The 18,186-nt window shown below is 35.8% G+C and overlaps 2 protein-coding genes across 2 annotated transcripts; one reads left to right on the forward strand and one right to left on the reverse strand.

The window, feature by feature from the left end:
* Positions 1-589: 589 nt before the first annotated feature.
* LOC137960071 (cytokinin riboside 5'-monophosphate phosphoribohydrolase LOG3) lies at positions 590-4,314 on the forward strand. The gene is made up of 7 exons (XM_068807547.1): positions 590-709; positions 1,835-1,932; positions 2,092-2,122; positions 2,897-2,996; positions 3,753-3,823; positions 3,921-4,064; positions 4,171-4,314. The coding sequence occupies exons 1-7, from the start codon at positions 590-592 to the stop codon at positions 4,225-4,227; spliced, it is 621 nt and encodes a 206-aa protein (XP_068663648.1). The 3' UTR covers positions 4,228-4,314.
* Positions 4,315-13,743: 9,429 nt separating this feature from the next.
* LOC137950675 (actin-depolymerizing factor) lies at positions 13,744-17,422 on the reverse strand. The gene is made up of 3 exons (XM_068797267.1): positions 17,194-17,422; positions 15,817-16,082; positions 13,744-14,253 (listed from the first exon to the last, which is right to left on the reverse strand). Exons 1-3 carry the CDS (start codon positions 17,206-17,208, stop codon positions 14,103-14,105), a joined length of 432 nt encoding a protein of 143 aa, XP_068653368.1. The 5' UTR covers positions 17,209-17,422; the 3' UTR covers positions 13,744-14,102.
* Between the last annotated feature and the right edge of the window lie 764 nt (positions 17,423-18,186).

The raw sequence follows: 18,186 nt of genomic DNA on the forward strand, positions 1-18,186 counted from the left end.
GCACGGACTAGTCTTTCAGAACAGACGTAGATATTATGATAACGGTTCCTACTAGAAGACATGTACAGTTTTTAGCACAACAAGGGAGAAATCTATTTCATTTCTGAAGCTTGAAGGATTTTGGAAAGCCTCATTTTGGTTCTTTGTCCTGCCTATTTTTAGTCTTCTACCATCATTCCTCTTGGTTTTGTTGCTTCCCCAGAAAGTGCTATCAATGAAGGGTTTGTTAGCACTGAGGAGTGAAGGAAATTTTTTGTATAATATGAAGCTTAAAAGGTTATAAATTATAATAAGTAGTGAGGGGACGGGTGGATGAGCGTGCTATCGTGCGCCCTTGTCTATTCCCATTTATGAATACGCATGGGAAGGCGCACAATGTGTCAAGTAGATACTTGTAGTCGAGTCTGTTCAACAGTGAGACCCTGACGCTCAAATATATGTATATATAGCGAAGGGGAGGGGAGAGGGAGAGAGGGAGAGACTTCGAATCTAGGCTACCTCACTGGAAGCTCCTCAAAGAGAGACCGTAAGGCCGGGGGATCGTCTTTTCTTGTGAGAGTAATTGATCGTGTACAAGGAAGACAAAAAAATGGAGCGAGACATGGAGGTGAAACTGTCTAAATTCAAGAGAATTTGTGTTTTTTGTGGGAGTAGCCAGGGGAAGAAGAGCAGCTACCAGGATGCTGCTATTGAGCTAGGGAAAGAGCTGGTATGGTTGGAGAGAGTTATTGATTTCGAAACTGAGTTTCCCTTTTTTTCTTTTTTTTAGCTTACTCTTCCGTTCTGTTTTTGTTTCTTTTCTTCGACATGGTTTCTCACCGATGTGTGCTCTCTGTTTTCAATTTTTATGATCTTATTGCTTGTGTTTTACTTCGTTAGTCCTGCTGCAATGTTGGTGTTCTGAAGCTCTCTTTCCTTCAAGATTAAAGGTTTTTACGCAAAAATCGGCTTTGCTCATGGGTCCTTGACCTTTTCACCATCTATTCAGGGCTTTTAGCTCATACAGTGGGTTAAGTATCTCTCTCAACGTGTGTTTGTTGGTTTTTTTTTTTTTTTTTTTGCAATGAGATTCTCAAAATGTCTGCTGTGTGTGGGTTAATCCCAGTTGTGTTCATTATCTTCTACAAATTGTTCTACCAAAATGTCTCACGTCTACCTCTGTGTAAAACAGAGGAAGAGTTACTGGCTTTAATAATCACGCTTTTTTACTTCCTCTGTAAATGCATGGCCAAGGCAAAGAGGGGATGGAAATGCATATTCCCTCGGTTGATTTGCTTTCTCTTTTCCTGTTCTCCTCTACTTTTCATCCTTACCATTACAAAGCATCTAGATTGGTTCTGGAGAGCGTTAATAGTAGTGTGTTTTGTCCTTGGTCTTCCCATTCATTTCTCCCAAGTTCCTCAGTGAGAAATAAGGCGTTTTGAAGCGAATCTTCGGAAACATCCATTTTGGGTACTCGTTTCCAACCCAGTATTTCTACATACGAAATACATTCTGTCAATTTACATCTGTATTTCCTCTCAAAGTGGACCTCCTGATTGCTCTCGCTTTCTGTGGAGGAGGTTGCTATGGAATCGTGCGCCTCCCTCTCCTCTTCTCTGGCTCGGTTTTCGACAACCGGGATTTGGTTATAAACAAAAAGTGCGGTTAGTATGCACGAGTTGCGTTTCTAAGGAGTCTAGTTTTTCATAAACACGAACTGATCAAAAGATTCAAACAATGTTCAGATGGCATTTCCACCCAAAATAAATTCTCTCTCTCTGCGTCTGCGCTTATTCATTTGATTATCACTGGGGTAGTAGTCACTGTCTCAAATGTGGTCGGTTTTTTATAGGTATCATGGAACATTGATCTTGTGTATGGAGGGGGCAGTGTCGGTTTGATGGGTCTGGTGTCGCAAGCTGTTTACGCCGGTGGCCGCCATGTTATTGGGTGAGCACTGGTTATTTCCTTTTGTATTTTCCACTATCGAACTCAAATTTCAGAGATTAATCTGTAGATGAAGAGATGTTTTGTCTCTCGCTAATCTGTTGTCGTTTGATGTTGTTTCTTAGCTACTGATATTTTTGTCATGTTATTGTCTCTTTGCAGAGTCATTCCCAAGACGCTCATGCCTCGAGAGGTATGTCTTCTGTAAATAAGTCTCAAAGCTTTCCTACGGAAAAAATCTATACAGAAAACCAGAATGTTTCTAGCTCTTATCTTTCGTTGGATTTGGATACTATTTTACCCCTTTAACATGGCCGACATCTGGTTTTCTGCGAGGTTCATTCTGTCTTACACTGCGGCTTGTTGGGGTCTTTTGCCCTGTTCTTTTGGTGGGCGACAGCACAAATTGTTTCTATTAGGTTTTATTGTTTATGAACGGATTTGAAGTAAACTAACAAGGTTCTTTTTGCAAGATCTTTCAACTTTGAAATAAGAAATTCACAAATATTTGTCAGTTCAGACATTTTCCGTAATATTCAGATTGGTTTATCCTTTCCTCGTCAGCTACTGCATTTCATCTCATCCTTGTCAGCAAGATCTTTTTAAATGATATCCATACATTGATTTTTCCTTTCTCTTTCGTTTTTTCCTTTTGACGGGATTATGGCTGAAAAAATCTCTACATCTCTGCTCAGTTTTCAGACAGAGAGGAACTCGAGAAATATTTTAATGTGCAATCCTAACACATAAATAACCAGCCGAGGATTTGCCGACCATAAGAAATGCGACCAATCTCAAAACGCCTTACCCCTGTAACTCTCATCATTGCTTCTCTGCTTAACACTCCCCCATAAAGAAAGCTCCGGGGAAAACTGTGGCAGCCTTAGAAACCTGTCTCTACTGACGAAGCTTTTCTTCTTTTTTTTCCAATTTTTTAAAATATTTTGTCCTTTTCCGTTTTTTGCAGATAACTGGTGAAACTGTAGGGGAAGTGAAGGCTGTTGCAGACATGCACCAAAGGAAAGCAGAGATGGCTAGGCAGTCCGATGCCTTTATTGCCTTACCTGGTTAGTGTAAAGTCTATATTTTCTGAGATTTCACTATCTGTTTTAAGATCAAACGAAGCAAACGTTGCTCTGAACGTTAGTTTTCCTTATAACTGCTAAGGCACACATCCTTGAGATCACAGAAATGAAGTGAACAGGACGGAGAGCAAGTTCTGGGTTTTCCTCCAATTTCCTAACACTCTCATCAAAGACTTTTAACTTGATTTTTCTCATTAAGAGTTTAAGACAATGAAGAAATAGAGAAGACATTGTTACCGAAAATGTCTTTAGTTCTGGAACCGTGGTTGTCTGAGTGTAAAACAAATTAAAAAAAGAAAACAGATACCATGTTTAATCTGCTGAAATGGAATTGAATTTGAAAGAACTGTCTGTCAAACACCTTTTCAGTGACATTATTGAGTTTCTTTTACTAAATACGTAGTGAATATCCATGGTTTTGGTTACCAAAAATGGGTTTTCTATGTGTGTATGCATTGTTAATCAGTTTGTGAAAGGCTGTAATTCCTGAAAGCAACTATTCCATCCTCAATCACAATCTGTCTGAGCTTACTGCTCTCACGGGCCCCAAGACCCATGATTTGGAGCTTACAGTCTTGACACTCAACATCTGACACTGAAACTCAGGCTTTGTGATAGAGCCACAACTTTTTGCTTCACTACTTTTCCTTTTTCTGTTCCCATGGCAGCCTCATTACTGTTGTAATTACATTGCTGTTAGTTGAGTAGATTGAAGAGCTTCAGTTGTTTTAATTGCAGGAGGGTATGGAACTCTGGAAGAGCTACTTGAGGTGATAACTTGGGCACAACTAGGCATACACGACAAGCCTGTAATGCTCCTTCCATGCTTCTTTAAGACCCCTTGTCCATCTACAGTTCCGTCTTCATTTCAGAAAGTGTGATAGCTTCAATTATTAACTTGAGCAGGTTGGATTGCTGAATGTGGATGGTTATTACAATTCATTGTTGTCTTTCATCGACCAAGCTGTAGAGGAAGGGTTTATCAGCCCCAGCGCCCGCCATATCATTGTCTCTGCTCCAACAGCTAAGGAGTTGGTGAAGAAATTGGAGGTTTAACATTTCTTACAAACTCAGTGCTTACAGTAGATAATTGGCTGCGAATTTAGCAAACAAATAAAGAGTAGTGATAGTAACAGAGATTGTCCTTGGTTGACAGGAGTATTTCCCCCGCCATGAAAGAGTTGCCTCGAAGCTGAGCTGGGAGACGGAGTAGCTGGGATACCCTCCAAAATGTGAGGTCTCTAGGTAGGGTGGAGGAGTGGGGGAGGAAGACGAATGGCATTTTGGTGGGAACGAGGGGCAAACTGGAAAAACCCAAATGTTTCCTCTGTGAGAGACAGAATGCTGGGAATTCTTTTTGTAAAGTACAGCAAAGGCCTCGATATATAAAGCTTCACTTTTGTCTTGTATTTCCTTTCTTTTGTCACTAACCGGGAATCGCAAAAGCAGCTTTTTAATCGAGTGACGAAAGTGTCCTTATGCATACCATTTTATCTCTTCAATTATTAAATTAGATATTGAATAAGTGAGATTTTTCATTAATTTTTAATCAAATCAAATGAAATTTATTTTTAGTCTCTTCATAGGTACATGGAAGAAAGAATCACTCCTTTTTTAAATAGGTTCACTTGGTTTTTTGAAGAATATGTAGTTTATGATACTTAAGTACATGTTTAATCATTAGTGCACATATTTTAATTATTTTTAATACATTTTATCCTTAAATCCACCGATAATATGATAAATTAGTCGGTCATCCTTTATATATTTTAGACGAATTTGGTAATCGAAATGGATAATGGGATAACAAAAAATTTCACAAGATCCATAAACCCTAAACCCTAAACTCTAAACCCTAGTAACATATCATATCACTCACCTAATCAAGAAGCTTAAGTTGTCAACTTGACTATCGATAAACAAAACATTCCGAAGATTTGTGAAAGAGGATCTTAAGAATCGGTTATCTGCAAGAGTAGTATTCAATAACGGCCTTTGAGGTTGTAGACTTGTAGTTCTAAGTACTATAATCTAGATATGATATTTTTAAATATAGTTGTCAATTAAATTGTAGCACACTTACGACCTCACAATTAAATCAATGTATCAAACAAAATTAAGATATAAAAATTTAGTTATCTTCATGGAAATTTCATCATCAAATTCAGGACCCTAAATGATAGTCCAAATCACAAGTATCAATAAATTTTCGACATAATGAGATCCATCTAATGGTTAAGGTCAAACAACTTAACAAAAATTATGAGGCTTGATTGATACCTAATAAAATATAAAAATATAAAAACCTTGACCAATAGTCAACAACTGGTCAAAGTCAAATATTTTGGAAATGGTGGGAATCCAAATCAAGGATTAGAGTACTCAACAATGAGGGGCGAGGGTGAAAGATCTAATTGGTTATCCAAGCGTTGCACCACTCATTTATAAGTCAATCAAAAGTTGCCTTGACTAACAACATAGGAACATACAAAGATCTTGGTGAAGCAACTAACTCAACTAATGGTTAAAGTAAAAAAACCTTGTTGTTAATTAACAACATTAACAAGGAGCTTAAGCTTGAAGCTCTATTGTGAATTTTTTGGTTTGCATTGCTTGAAGCAACGAGGACTTTGAGTTGTTTCCAAGAGAAATTTTCTAGTTAAAGTTATTACAACATTTGTTATTATGTCTCTTTGACTAAAACATTATTATTGAAGAAGAAATCCTCGATTGATTAACCTGGGTTCAATATTTGTTGAATGTTGTTGGCTTCATTAAACTTAAAAGATTTGGTTGGTTGGTTCAAAGAGTTTAGTTCTACGATGGCTCTTAAGAACATCAAAGGCAAGAGGATAATCTTTGCAAAAGAGTTTGAATCACTCCAAAAGATAGAGCATAAGATGACGTCTACCCTGATGAAGAATTTGAATTATTTCAGAAGATAGATCACATGATGGCCCTAACTTCTTCACCTTCTCTTCCTGTAATTCCCCATTAACCTTTTGACTTGGCAACCTTTCTCTTACCATCCTTTACCCCCTTTGGCCAATCCTTTGGTGTGTTGCTTTGGTTAGTCTTTTAAATATATATATATATATATATTGGTGTTTTTAAGTCCATTGAGACTTTTTATATTGGTACTCCTAGATTTTTATCGTCGTCTTGAGAGTGACAAACATTACCCACTTTAGTGATTATTATCACTATTTTGTTCAAAATCCTTTGAGGTTTGTTTCGACTTATGTTTTATTACCCATTTTATTTTATTTTTTGAGAGTTTGTGTTTGATTTCATACTTATCCTAGGGACACCTTGATGAAGGAAATCATTACAACAACTATTTTATTTTTTTCAAGTTGAGATCACTGCCATTACTTCCCAGCTTGAGGGAGAGTGTTGGAATATATGAATAAGTAAGGTGTCATTAACGTAATTATCTTATGATTTTTGTCACTTCTTCACCCCTACCAGGTTGAAGAGTATGTTTGTAATATTGGTACTTTTAGTATCTATAAATAAAGTTTAAGGGGCAGGGTTAGGATACAAGTCCATAACCCAATTCTTCCTCTTTTTTCTTCCTCACATGTTCTCTCATATTTCTATCTCCCTTGGACATCCCCTTCTCTCCTCTCTCTTCTTCCTTCTTCTTCCTCCTCTCCTTCATCAAGATCATAAGAAACGAAATCCTGAAAGCCAACTGTTGGAAGATAGGCCCAAACCCACACGATCAAGTAAGGCCCACATATCTAAGAGTATTCCAAGATGGGCCACATGACCAAGGAAAGCTCACAAGATCGGCCCAAGTACATAAGAAGTAAGATCCACCATCATTACCACGAGCTGACATCCTTATCACATAAGTTGGAAGATCAAGAAGGACTCACAAAGGTATCTTTATCTTAGGGTCACATCCTAGAAGAGTTCTAGTTTGATTTATGTTTGTCTTTTATCTATATTGAGTTATTTAATTATGGTAGGACTTATCTTTAAGTGTTAGAGTTTGGGTGTAATTCGGACAAAGGTAGTTTTATTGTAATTGGATTCTACTATCTTCCTCTATTATAAATAGAGGTTCATGTACTCTAATTATGATAAGTTAATGAAGTAAATGAAGTAGTTCTCTTTTTCATAAATTCAACATGGTATTAGAGCAGGTTCTGTGAGTTGACTTGGTCAACCCACAAAGATAATGAGATCATTTTCTCTAAACCCCAAACCCTAAGTATAAGTTCATAGTTTTTTTTTCAGTCACTACACCCGTAGTTTGCTTTACGTTTTTTACCTCTATACTGAGCTTTTCATTTTGAAATTTCTATATTGACGGAAAGATATTTGAGTCTAATTTCCAAAGAAAAATGATTTTTTTCCAATTGGAGTTATCTACAGAGAGATATAGATATTTGAATTAGTGAAGATCAGATTGCAAAAATGTTCAAGCAATAGCAGAAAACTTCTGCTTCCGAGTATTTTATGCTATCAAAAACTAGACTTTATATGGAGAAATATATATCAAAAGAAATATCTGTAAGTCTATTCTTTTACCTATTCAACCAATTTTTTTATCTAAGTTATATACAAAGATGTATTTGGCGCAGCAAAGGTCAAATTGCAAAAGAGGTTCGAGCATTAGCAGAAACCTGCAACTTCAGAGGTATTTTATGCTATCAAGAAAGAGACTTTATATGGAGAATTATATATAAAAAGAAAGATATATAAGTGTATTTTACTAAATATTCAACTAAACCTCGGTATGATTTTTTAATAAGGAGATATTGATCTTGGAAGAGTCAATGGTCATTCTGGGAAAAAAAGGAGAAATAGTACTTAGTTCAATCATATGGTAGAGACCGAAATCTATCAGATTATTTATCTTCTGATAATTATATTTTATGAAGAGAAGTTATACTTAGATTAAAGGTATTTAAGTCTAGTTTCATAAAGAGAAAATTTTATGTAAATCTGATATATATTTAAAGATATATTTGCATTGGAAGAATCAAAGGTCATGTTGGTATTCTGTTGCATTGGAAAATCCGAATTTAAGCCTATTGTTTTGCATCACTTTTAGAATTGCTATATCAGCAAAATATCTCACTTCTCCCTGGTTTGAAGGCTTATTTATACATCTCTTTTATTTGGGCTTATTATTACATCTATGATATTTGGTTCAAGTTGGGATCACTATCATTACATCCCATCTTGAGGGGGAGAAGCACAAGAAGTACAAGAAAGGGGTATTTTATTCTATACGTTGTGGATAAGTTTATGTGACCAAAATATTCAAGAAAGGGGGAGTACAAAAGATGAAGCTTCTGCATCTAAGAAAAAATATTTATATCGGATTATGATTATTTCATGGGTTCTTCTACTAGTTTAATTATTTTGGTTCATGTTATATGTGTTGGAAGATGGTCGTGTTACATTACAGTTGCTGCTATTATGTCTCTTTGGATGAGACATTTTTATTGAAGAAGAGGTGGCCTCAGTACTTTTTCTCATACCGTAATTTATTTGACTCTAAAAAATATCACAGTTGGGACACCATAAGAGTTGGTACCCGAATTGGGTCACCTTGATAAATTTTACCCTAAAAAATATCACGGTTGGGATACCATGAGAGTCGGTGTCCAGATTGGGATACCATTATAAATAAACCCACTACCCCCCCCTTTAATGGCTTTTATTACTCCTACCACTTGAGAGTCGTTGTCCTGTGGAGGGACACAGGGGTAGACACTTCAGAGCAATGCCAATAGATACACTACTTACAAAAGACGGAGTGTGCCCCTACATCCAGCATTAGGACTGGAGTATGGAGCAATGTCTTACCGGCTAGGAGTGATTTTTAATCTCACTTATATTATGCCAGAAGGGCCTCATGGAAGGACGCAACAGCGTGAGGGGGAGTGTTGGAAGATGAAGGCATATTAGAAGATGTGTCATTTTATACAAAAAGATCTATACATCATTTGCTGCAAGTTGGGAGTACATGTTGTTCTCTCACCCCCAGCTTGAGGGGGAGTGTTGGAAGATATGCCCAAACCCACACGATCAAGGAAAACCCACATGTCTAAAAGTATTATAAGATGGGCCACACGACCAAGGAAGGCCCACAAGATCGGTCCAAACATATAAGAAGTAGGACCTACTATCATTACCACGAGCTGGCATCCTTCTCACATAAGTTGGATGATCAAGAAGGACTCACAAAGACAGATTTATCTTATGGTCATGTCCTAGAAGAGTTCTAGTTTGAGTTATGTTTGTCTTTTATCTATATTGAGTTATTTAATTATGCTAGGAGTTATCTTTAAGTGTTTTGGGTGTAATTAGGACAAAGGTAGTTTTATTGTAATTGGACTCTACTACCTTCTTCCATTATAAATAGAAGTTCATGTACTCTGATTATGATAAGTTAATGAAGTCAATAAAGTATTTATCTTTTCCATATATTTAACACCAACACAGTTTGTTATGAGCTATTCCTTATTTTCATTAGTCAACTCTTTAGATTTCATAATGACAAGGTGGCCATCCTCTATTTTTTGTAGCTCAAAGGGGTCATTCTTTCTCATGTGCCAAATATCCTAATTCATGGATTGGAACAAGAATTTCATTCTTACCTTCCAACAACCATAGTTTACACAATTGAATAGAGGGGACGGTTGAGGAATTGTCATTCAAAAAGGAGCAATTTATCATGAGATATCATTTGTTCGTTTCTTCAAAATCAAATGGATTTCGATTTCAAATATTCCCACTCTATTCAATGGTGGGTTAATTGAGTTATTGCAATTAAAATTTAAGTGTGCACAAAATTGAAATTAAAACAAGTACATTATGCACACACCAAAAATAATACCAAATGTTTTGTTATCGATGTTTCCCTATAGGTATGCACCACCCAAAAATCCGTACTTGGAAAATTCCATTAATTTGAGCTCTATTATCTAGAATTGCATAAAAGAGAATTTAACTCTCTTTTAAGCCACATGTATGCTTAAATACACGATAAGAATAAATCTCCCCAATGACTTGGCTAGACTATAGTTCTAACAAACCTTTCTATCTAGATTCTAAGGTTCTAGATGAACCTATCAAAATAAAGAGAAAAATTACAAGAAAATAAAAGCTTACACCCTTTTGAGCATGGAGAGACAAACTTATCCCTTGACTTGTACAAGCCTCCACCTTTGAAGCACAAATTCAAGAAGATGTGAAATTTATCAATGTAAGGAGAAAATTTGAGAGGAATTGAATTTTTTTGCAAAATGAGGATATTTTTTTCTCAAAAGTGGGCTTATAAAGGATTTTCAAGATTGAATGCTTTGAATTGAGTGGGCATGCCAATAATGCCTATTAAATTCTCCAAGCCAAATCAATCATTATTTGGTTGTTTGCAAAAAGTTGACATGACATTGATCGATCAATTGAGTGTAACGACAATAATTTTGTTAGAAAAAAACTTATTAATCGATGGATTGATCGGATCAATATTTTCCCGTTGGGTCTGACAAGTTAAATTGAGCAATCAATGTTCTTGGAATAGTGTTCATCTACTAACACTGTACTGATGATGCGGCGACACGTAAGTAGTCAAAACTTATGTGTCACCTTTGACTGTACACATGTACAATGGACAGGTCAAAGTTGGGTATTTTTCAAAATAAGTTCATAGCGTCGGTTTTTCTCAAAATATGTTTTCGAAATTGGTTATTTTGGTAAAAAGCCCTTAATTATTTTAGATAACATTTATTAGTACTATTATTTTTGGAAAAATTGAAATATTTTTTGGGATTTTGTCTATAATCAAAAGGAGATAAAATTAGCATTTTAACATGTTCTATTGAACAAGTTATGCTAACCTAAAAATGGTCACTCTATTTTCTTAGTAATATGTTTAGGAATGTAGTAAATCCATCAGAGTATTCATATTTTCATTTATGATGAATTTTTAAATGATACATTCTATCTTGATGCTCTCAATTTTGATATTTAAAACTTTTTTAATTATTACTAGTTTTTTTCTTAGTTTGGTTTTTTGCTTATCATGTACATCCAAACAATAGAAAACATGTTTTCTTCCATTTGCTTCTCTTTGTCAATCAAGAGAAAATATGATTATTTCTTACTACTTTCTATATCATCACCAAACTCATAAAAGTTAGCACACATGATGGAGTTTATATTAGGAAAATAAACCCTTGTGATATTAAAAAGAAATGCTACTATAACTTCAACTTCAGTTGTTTTATATTGGGAGGGTTAGTCAACAAACATAAAATTTGATCTTCATCTTCATCTTCATTTTATGCATCTACATGAACATCTTTGGAATGGGTGTTAAGTGTGGATAAGTTCATGTCCACTGGAAAACAATTTCTAGTGTTAGTGCCCCCAAATGAGGACAACGCAGAAAATAAGAGAATTAGTAATTTGTAAAGTATACTTAATTAAAATATAATATTTAAACATTAAATTAGGTAAAATAAACATTATCACTACACGAATAACTAATTTAATGTATAACTAAAATATATTAATGTACTAATTAATTTAATTATATATTATATTAGTTAAAGATGATTGTTTATTGTACATTAATACAGTAATTACGTGAGTCAATTAACTGTGCACATGATTAATCATAAAAAATAAATAAATAACGTTAAAAATAACGTAAACGAATATAATACATTTAGTTATTAATTTATTGATAATATATAGTGTTCTTTAATATAAAAAAGTCATGATTAAACAGGAAAAATCTATCAAATACTAACTTTAACACACTATATATTTTTACATATTATTAATTAAAAATATTTTTCCATTAAATTTAAAACCATTGATTTTATTAATTATAAAAATGAGTTAATTAAACCAAGTGCTTGAGTTAACAATATTTTAATTACCACTATTAAATCACTAATACAATAGAGTAAATAAAAAATAAATATGATTAATAAATAAAAAAAGTATTATATTAATAACATAAGATTGATTTTTTACATGGCATTAATTAATAATATATTTTTAAAAAATTAAAAATAATTACTTAATCAAATTCATACTTTAATTATATTTTATTTACCAAAGACTTAAATATGAAGTTTAATATAGTAAAAAAATTTAACAAAATTGGAATGGGGGAAACAGGGGAAATTGAAAATTTAAAAAAATCGGAATGAGGGAAATGGGGAAATCGAACGAAATCAGAAGGTATTTTGGGAAAAAAGAGAATAGTGAAAGAGAGAAGGGAGAGGGAGGCTGAAAGGGAGAAGAGAGAGAATAAAGGGAGGTCGACAGGGATAAGAGTGGGAGAAACGAGAGAGAAAAACGGAGAGCAAGTCCGAGAGAAGTGAGGGAGGCACGGAGAGGAGAGAGAGGGTGCGGGAGAGAGGGCGAGTCCAAGAGAAAACCGAGAGAAGACCGAGAGACGGAGGCCAAAGAGGAGAGTTCGAGAGAAGAGAGGGAGCAGAGACGTCAAGGGTGCAGGGAGATGAGAGAGGGGGTGCAGGAGAGAGGGAGAAAAAAATGAAAATGAGAAGAGAGCGAGAGAGGGAAAAAAAAAATAAACGTTGAGGTTGGAACCCCCGCATTTCCTTCATCCGGATGATTGACAAACAAGGTCGGAAACCAGATTCCATTTTTTATAACGTGGAGATGATATGTTCCGCTTCATTTCCAGCATCTAGATGACATGAAGTCTGGCACTCCACTAACAACGTAAACTGATGAACGGCATAATGCGGTTGATCTTCATTTTACCCTTCAAGTTGACTAACCCCCCCATTGTCATAATGTTTCCTCCGCATTTCCTTCAACCGGAAGATTGGCAAAAAAGGTTGGAAACCAGATTCCAATTCCATTTTTTATAACGTGGAGATGATATGTTCCGCTTCATCTCCAATATCCAGATGACATGAAGTCTGGCCACTCCACTAACAACTTAAACCGATGAACGGCGTAATGCGATTGATCTCCATCTTACCACCCCCCCTCCCCCTCCATTGTCATAATGCTTTGCAAAAGTCTCACCCCGGTTTAACTTCTCTAAACTTTAGTGCATCCACTAGATTAAAATTTTATGATTTGATGTTTATGCAAAATATGAATAAAAATAAAGAAACAAAAAATTTAAAAAGTGGTTTGACATTCCTACAATGTTGTCACACATTTATGAGACGCATTGCATGAGCTTTTTTCTCTATGCAGTTTCTAAACCATTTGAACACGTATGCACAATTCTTCTAATAGCTATTGGCTACTTAAAGTTAAGGCCAAGGCTCTAATTAATGTTGTTACCGTGGGTGATAAGTGAGAACATTTTTTGTTTCCCTTTTAAAAGAAAATGGCTTCTATAGCAAAGAGAAAACAATTAATGTTTCCGTTAACAGTGGCAAGCCAAAGAAATAGACTAACCAACACAGTCAACACTAATCAAATCACCAATATCAACCCACAATCCAATTTTATGCTCAGTTGAAAACATTAAAGTTCAGCCAAGAACAATTACTCAAAACCAGACAGGATTTTCCATCTCTACTTAAGAGAATGCTGAAACTTTGTTGTTGAAAGAGAGATTAATAGGCCTTGGAGGATGGCTGTGTGCGACGCGGGTCAAATATTTTGACTAACACAAGAAAACATAGATAGCAGACACGCAAGGGTCTTGCAGATTAAAGTGGGCATTAGTCTCATGCTCACTAAAGGGTCTATCAGGACATACCTAGCAAAAACCAAATAGAAAACATTGTGATCCATCACCATCCATGAAAATACACAGACGGTAAGAAAACCGATAATAGCATATGATTCAACAGTTGCAAGTATATCCCCCTGATTCAGTAACATAATTCATTCCTTTCAAGTACCCAAACCCACCAACATTTGAGAAGCATCATAGTATGAAGAAGCCCTATCAACTAGAGCTTACCAAATCAGCCTTCCCAGTTGTTGATTTATTTACTTCTTAAGCTATATGTTCCTCGGGAAGCAATTACTGCACACAATTAAACCACTAAACTGAAGAAAGCACGTCCATCTGCACATCCAACCATTTGTGATTTAAAATGTTCAAGCAAGCTAGTATGCACGATCCCTCAGCACGTCCAGATCCATCTCAGTGGGATCGGTAGCCTGAATTTCCTTATGGATACCATCAAGTTCCTGCCTGAATCGATCCTTGGATGTGGCATATAACATCTTTGCTCGGATTCGGGATGCTGAAGGAGACCTAGTCACACAGTAACACAGAAATCATGAAATGGAAACAAGACCAAAAGTTTGCAAAGAAGGGAGACTGACAAGTTTGCAAAAGATATAGTACAATAGATAATTAAGTGCTTAAATGAGAAAATGACACATATAAGGAATGAAATGCTATTGGGCACATCAGCCTAGAGTGTTAAACCATAGTTAAAAAAAGAGGAAAAGTCTAGCTAAAAACTATACTGCAAGAAATCTATGCTATGAAAACTTTTTGCTCATAGAGCAGCTGGAACAGCTATTTATCCGACAATACTAGACTAATATTTCATAAGAAGTACTTCACATTTTAATGATCAAATCTACAACTAGGACCAATTATACTTCCCACTAGCTGCAATCAAGTTCAAAATTCTGTCCAGGAACACTGGTGCAGCTGTAAGAGTAATCATCAAGGTGACAGAAATACAATGCATGCTGAACTGGAAATCTAGCTCAAGTTTTAAGAATAGGATAAACTTGGCATTACAGACCAGCGCAGCAATAATCTCTTCACTTGATCTTAAGAATTAAATTTAATGAATATGTTAGAGACGTGCATAGGGTAATGAGATAGCATAGATGCAAGGAAACATCAATCAAAAGTAGATATTCACTGGGTAATAAGCTGGGATCATTACATAAATACATGATCAAGGAATTCAAAATTGCCAGAAATAGGCTGTATGTAGTATTCATATATGGATGAAAGCAAAACATAAGATGACCTGGCTACCTGCATCTGTTCAATTTGTCAAGAATTATTCAGCCTCCATGTCAACATTGACCATAGAAGTTGTTATAGAACTCTCCAACAATGGCTAATTTATGCAAGTGACATCAACTTCCAGATGTAGTTTTGGTTTCCATGCTTCATAAATAAGCCATAAATTTCAATACTTATTGAATAACAAATTTGATGAAAAGATAGTAACAGCATTTTTAGTGATACTGTGCAGATGTTGAGACTATAAACTTCAATACTTAATGAATTACCCATTTGATGAATATCATTTTAGAGTAACACCATCCTGATGTTGAGACTAGAAACTTCAATACTTGAATCAACCCGTTTCATGAAAAGATGGTTATGGCAATTTTAAGTGACAGTCCTGATGTTGAAACTATAAACTTTAATACTTGTTGAATTGAAAAGATAATTATGGCATTTTCAAGTAACACTGTCCTGATGTTGACATTATTCCTCTTGAATTCTAGATGACATAATAAAATCATAAGAAACGAGAAATAATGCATACTATATAACATATATTGCAACATGGGGGAGCTAAACAGCATATCAGAAGTTACCATGATCTATCATGCAATTTGCTTAAGAATTTGAGGTACCCAATGCAAGGCATCTCAGACCATATAGACCAGTACTGGGTTATATCAGCTATGGTTATAGAAGAACCATGCTACAGAGCTCCATAAAATGAGGAACCCTCAATCTTCTAGCAGTTTCCTGAGGCTATTTGGTTTTCTTCTCCTGCAGTTCTTATGAAAAAAAAAGGGTGGAGGGTGTAAATAAGGATTTGAAAGGACTAACCATGCAATGAAGAAGATCTTGCTCTTCTGGCAGTTCTCCTCAGTCACAAAGTCAAAGTCATAAACTGCATATCGGCAATCATTCTCTGGCAAAGATGATGTAAAGTCATCATAACTCTCTGCTGGCCCACCCGCCTTTTCAACTACAACCTCCTTTTTCTTTTCATCAATCTTGAATACAATGTAGCGGTGCACTCGTTTTCGTTTCAGCTCAAGGAAGGTGTGTTTGCAGTGGTCAGCCACTCCCATGCCAGAAGAGGCATTTGACTGTGAATCAAAATATCGCTCATTAGTGGAAGTAGTCAACCCATTGCTCATTAATGTAAGTCAGTCAAACTATTGCTCATTAGTACAGATAAATCAAACTATTGCTCACAGTGCATGCTCAACTATAAGGACTATTACAACTGAGAAACCCAGTTCTGATCCTTCCATGCAACTGGCAAAGAAAACCTATAATAAGCAAGAAATTCGAATTCTCAGAAAAATGACTGTCAAAATCACAAAGAGTTTCAGCTTAGTTTCATTGGAACTGACGCATTATTTAAGAATTATCCACATTTCCTTCTTGAGGTTCCCGAAATGGGATCTCAGATCCTGTTACCTTTTTCCATAAGTTCAGTCAGACAACAACTAGCAGTAAGCATGGTCAGAATCTAAACCACAAAATTCAATTTAACCCATACTTGCAATATGTAGTAAAACCGGAAGAAGGCAAAGCCCAAAACTTTGACCTTTCACTGTTCTTCCTTAGTTTTATTTTAAGAATAACAAAATCGCAAACGAACCAAGTGGATTCATTGGAATTCAGGCCTATAATCAGTGAGAAATATCTATCAAGAAATTAGGTTCACTTCCCAGAAGAAGAAAACGCTAATATTCCAGCAAGCTTGTATAACAACAAACATCAACAGTTTCATCAGATTCGGATCTTCCACAACATAGTTTAAAAAAAAAAAAAAAAAAAAAGCAACACAAATAGTTGTGCACCCAACATATAAAAGAGATGAGAAGGATTTGAAACCAAGCTTGTACTTTCACTAAAAAAATAAATTAAAAGAGAACTACTGAATCGAAATAAAGACATCAACGAATAGGATCACAAACGATTTCATTGCGGGAATGTTCCACTAAATGACAACATCTTCACACAAAAAGAAAATTCCGAATCCGACATCACTTCACACAAAAATCTAGGTAGAAATCCTCCGAACTCCAAAATAATCAGTAAAATGCAAACTCGCTAATTAGTACCCAATCCAAACCACTAGAGCCCAACGGCTAAGCTATTAAACCATAAAAAGAAAGAAAAATAAAACTAGATCAAAACACCCAAAAGGAAAAAAACAACTAAACCATAATCAGATCAAACTCTCACCGATCGGAACGACATAAACACCAAGCGCGAAGAACCAAAGCTGAGGAGAAGGAAAGGGAGGAACGACGAATCTGAAGGAAAAGCAACAGAGATAAGGTGCTGGTTTGGTCGGAAAGGTAGGCAAAAGAAGGGGTGGAAAGGGCAGCGAAGAATAAATGGAAATGGAGATGGAAAAGAGTACGAGAAAAAACGGGTATACAGTCCACAGAAGAAAAAGAAAAAGACTAAGATGCTTGTCCTTGCGCTCTAAGCATAAAAAAAGGCTTCGAGTTCGCGGCGCGGCGCGTACGTCTTTCTGACTGCGACTAGACAACGAAGAGAAATTCGTCACGGAAAGTTTCAGTATAATACACGGTAACAATCCGTATATTAGCGGCACAGAATTTTTACATGAATCGAGTATCAATTACATTATTAAATCAATTACTAATAGATTTAAATATAGCGAATATGTACCATCTTTATGTGTAAATCGAATCAGAATCTTTTCTTTTTATCGTCTCCCAGGATGACCGACATCGATACTGTGACTATCGGTGGCACGGAACGGCCGGTACGCAAACGACCGGAGGTGGTTTGGTTTGTTTGATTCAATTTATCTAGATCTCGTTTAAGGGAAGTTGAAGTTGGGCTGATCGAGTTGGATTTACTGAGAAGACAAAGGGTTTTTAGTAATTTGGCATTGAGCGTTGTTATTGATTTTCCTTGGGTGGTGTGGTGTCGACTGTTGACCACATTTATTGGTGGGGCCAAGGACGAATCTGTTCGCGAGTGCCTTTCAAAATTCAACTTCAAACGCTCCAGTTATAAAAAGCCGCCCTTTACGTAAATAACAGTTAATACAGACCCCTCTTTAATCTCAGATAAGGTGGCAAAAACACCTTACATTAACCCAGGCGTAATCGACTACTGGATTTTCCATCATTAAACATAATTTGTTACGTTGCCATCATTTTATAAACCCACCCAAGTTTAGGTCTAAATGGCCGTCGG

The sequence above is a fragment of the Aristolochia californica genome, unplaced genomic scaffold, assembly GCF_029961685.1.
Source record: "Aristolochia californica isolate CCGP_79_NKW_82.1479 unplaced genomic scaffold, dmAriCali1.0.hap1 SCAF_1, whole genome shotgun sequence".
In the NCBI taxonomy this organism is placed as follows: Eukaryota; Viridiplantae; Streptophyta; class Magnoliopsida; order Piperales; family Aristolochiaceae; genus Aristolochia; species Aristolochia californica.

Coding starts and splice junctions, on each gene's coding strand:
- LOC137960071 (XM_068807547.1), top strand. CDS start 590: ATGGAGCGAGACATGGAGGTGAAACTGTCTAAATTCAAGAGAATTTGT. Junction 710..1,834: donor TTGAGCTAGGGAAAGAGCTG/GTATGGTTGGAG, acceptor GGTTTTTTATAG/GTATCATGGAACATTGATCT. Junction 1,933..2,091: donor GGTGGCCGCCATGTTATTGG/GTGAGCACTGGT, acceptor GTCTCTTTGCAG/AGTCATTCCCAAGACGCTCA.
- LOC137950675 (XM_068797267.1), bottom strand. Junction 14,254..15,816: donor AAGATCTTCTTCATTGCATG/GTTAGTCCTTTC, acceptor CTGTGTGACTAG/GTCTCCTTCAGCATCCCGAA.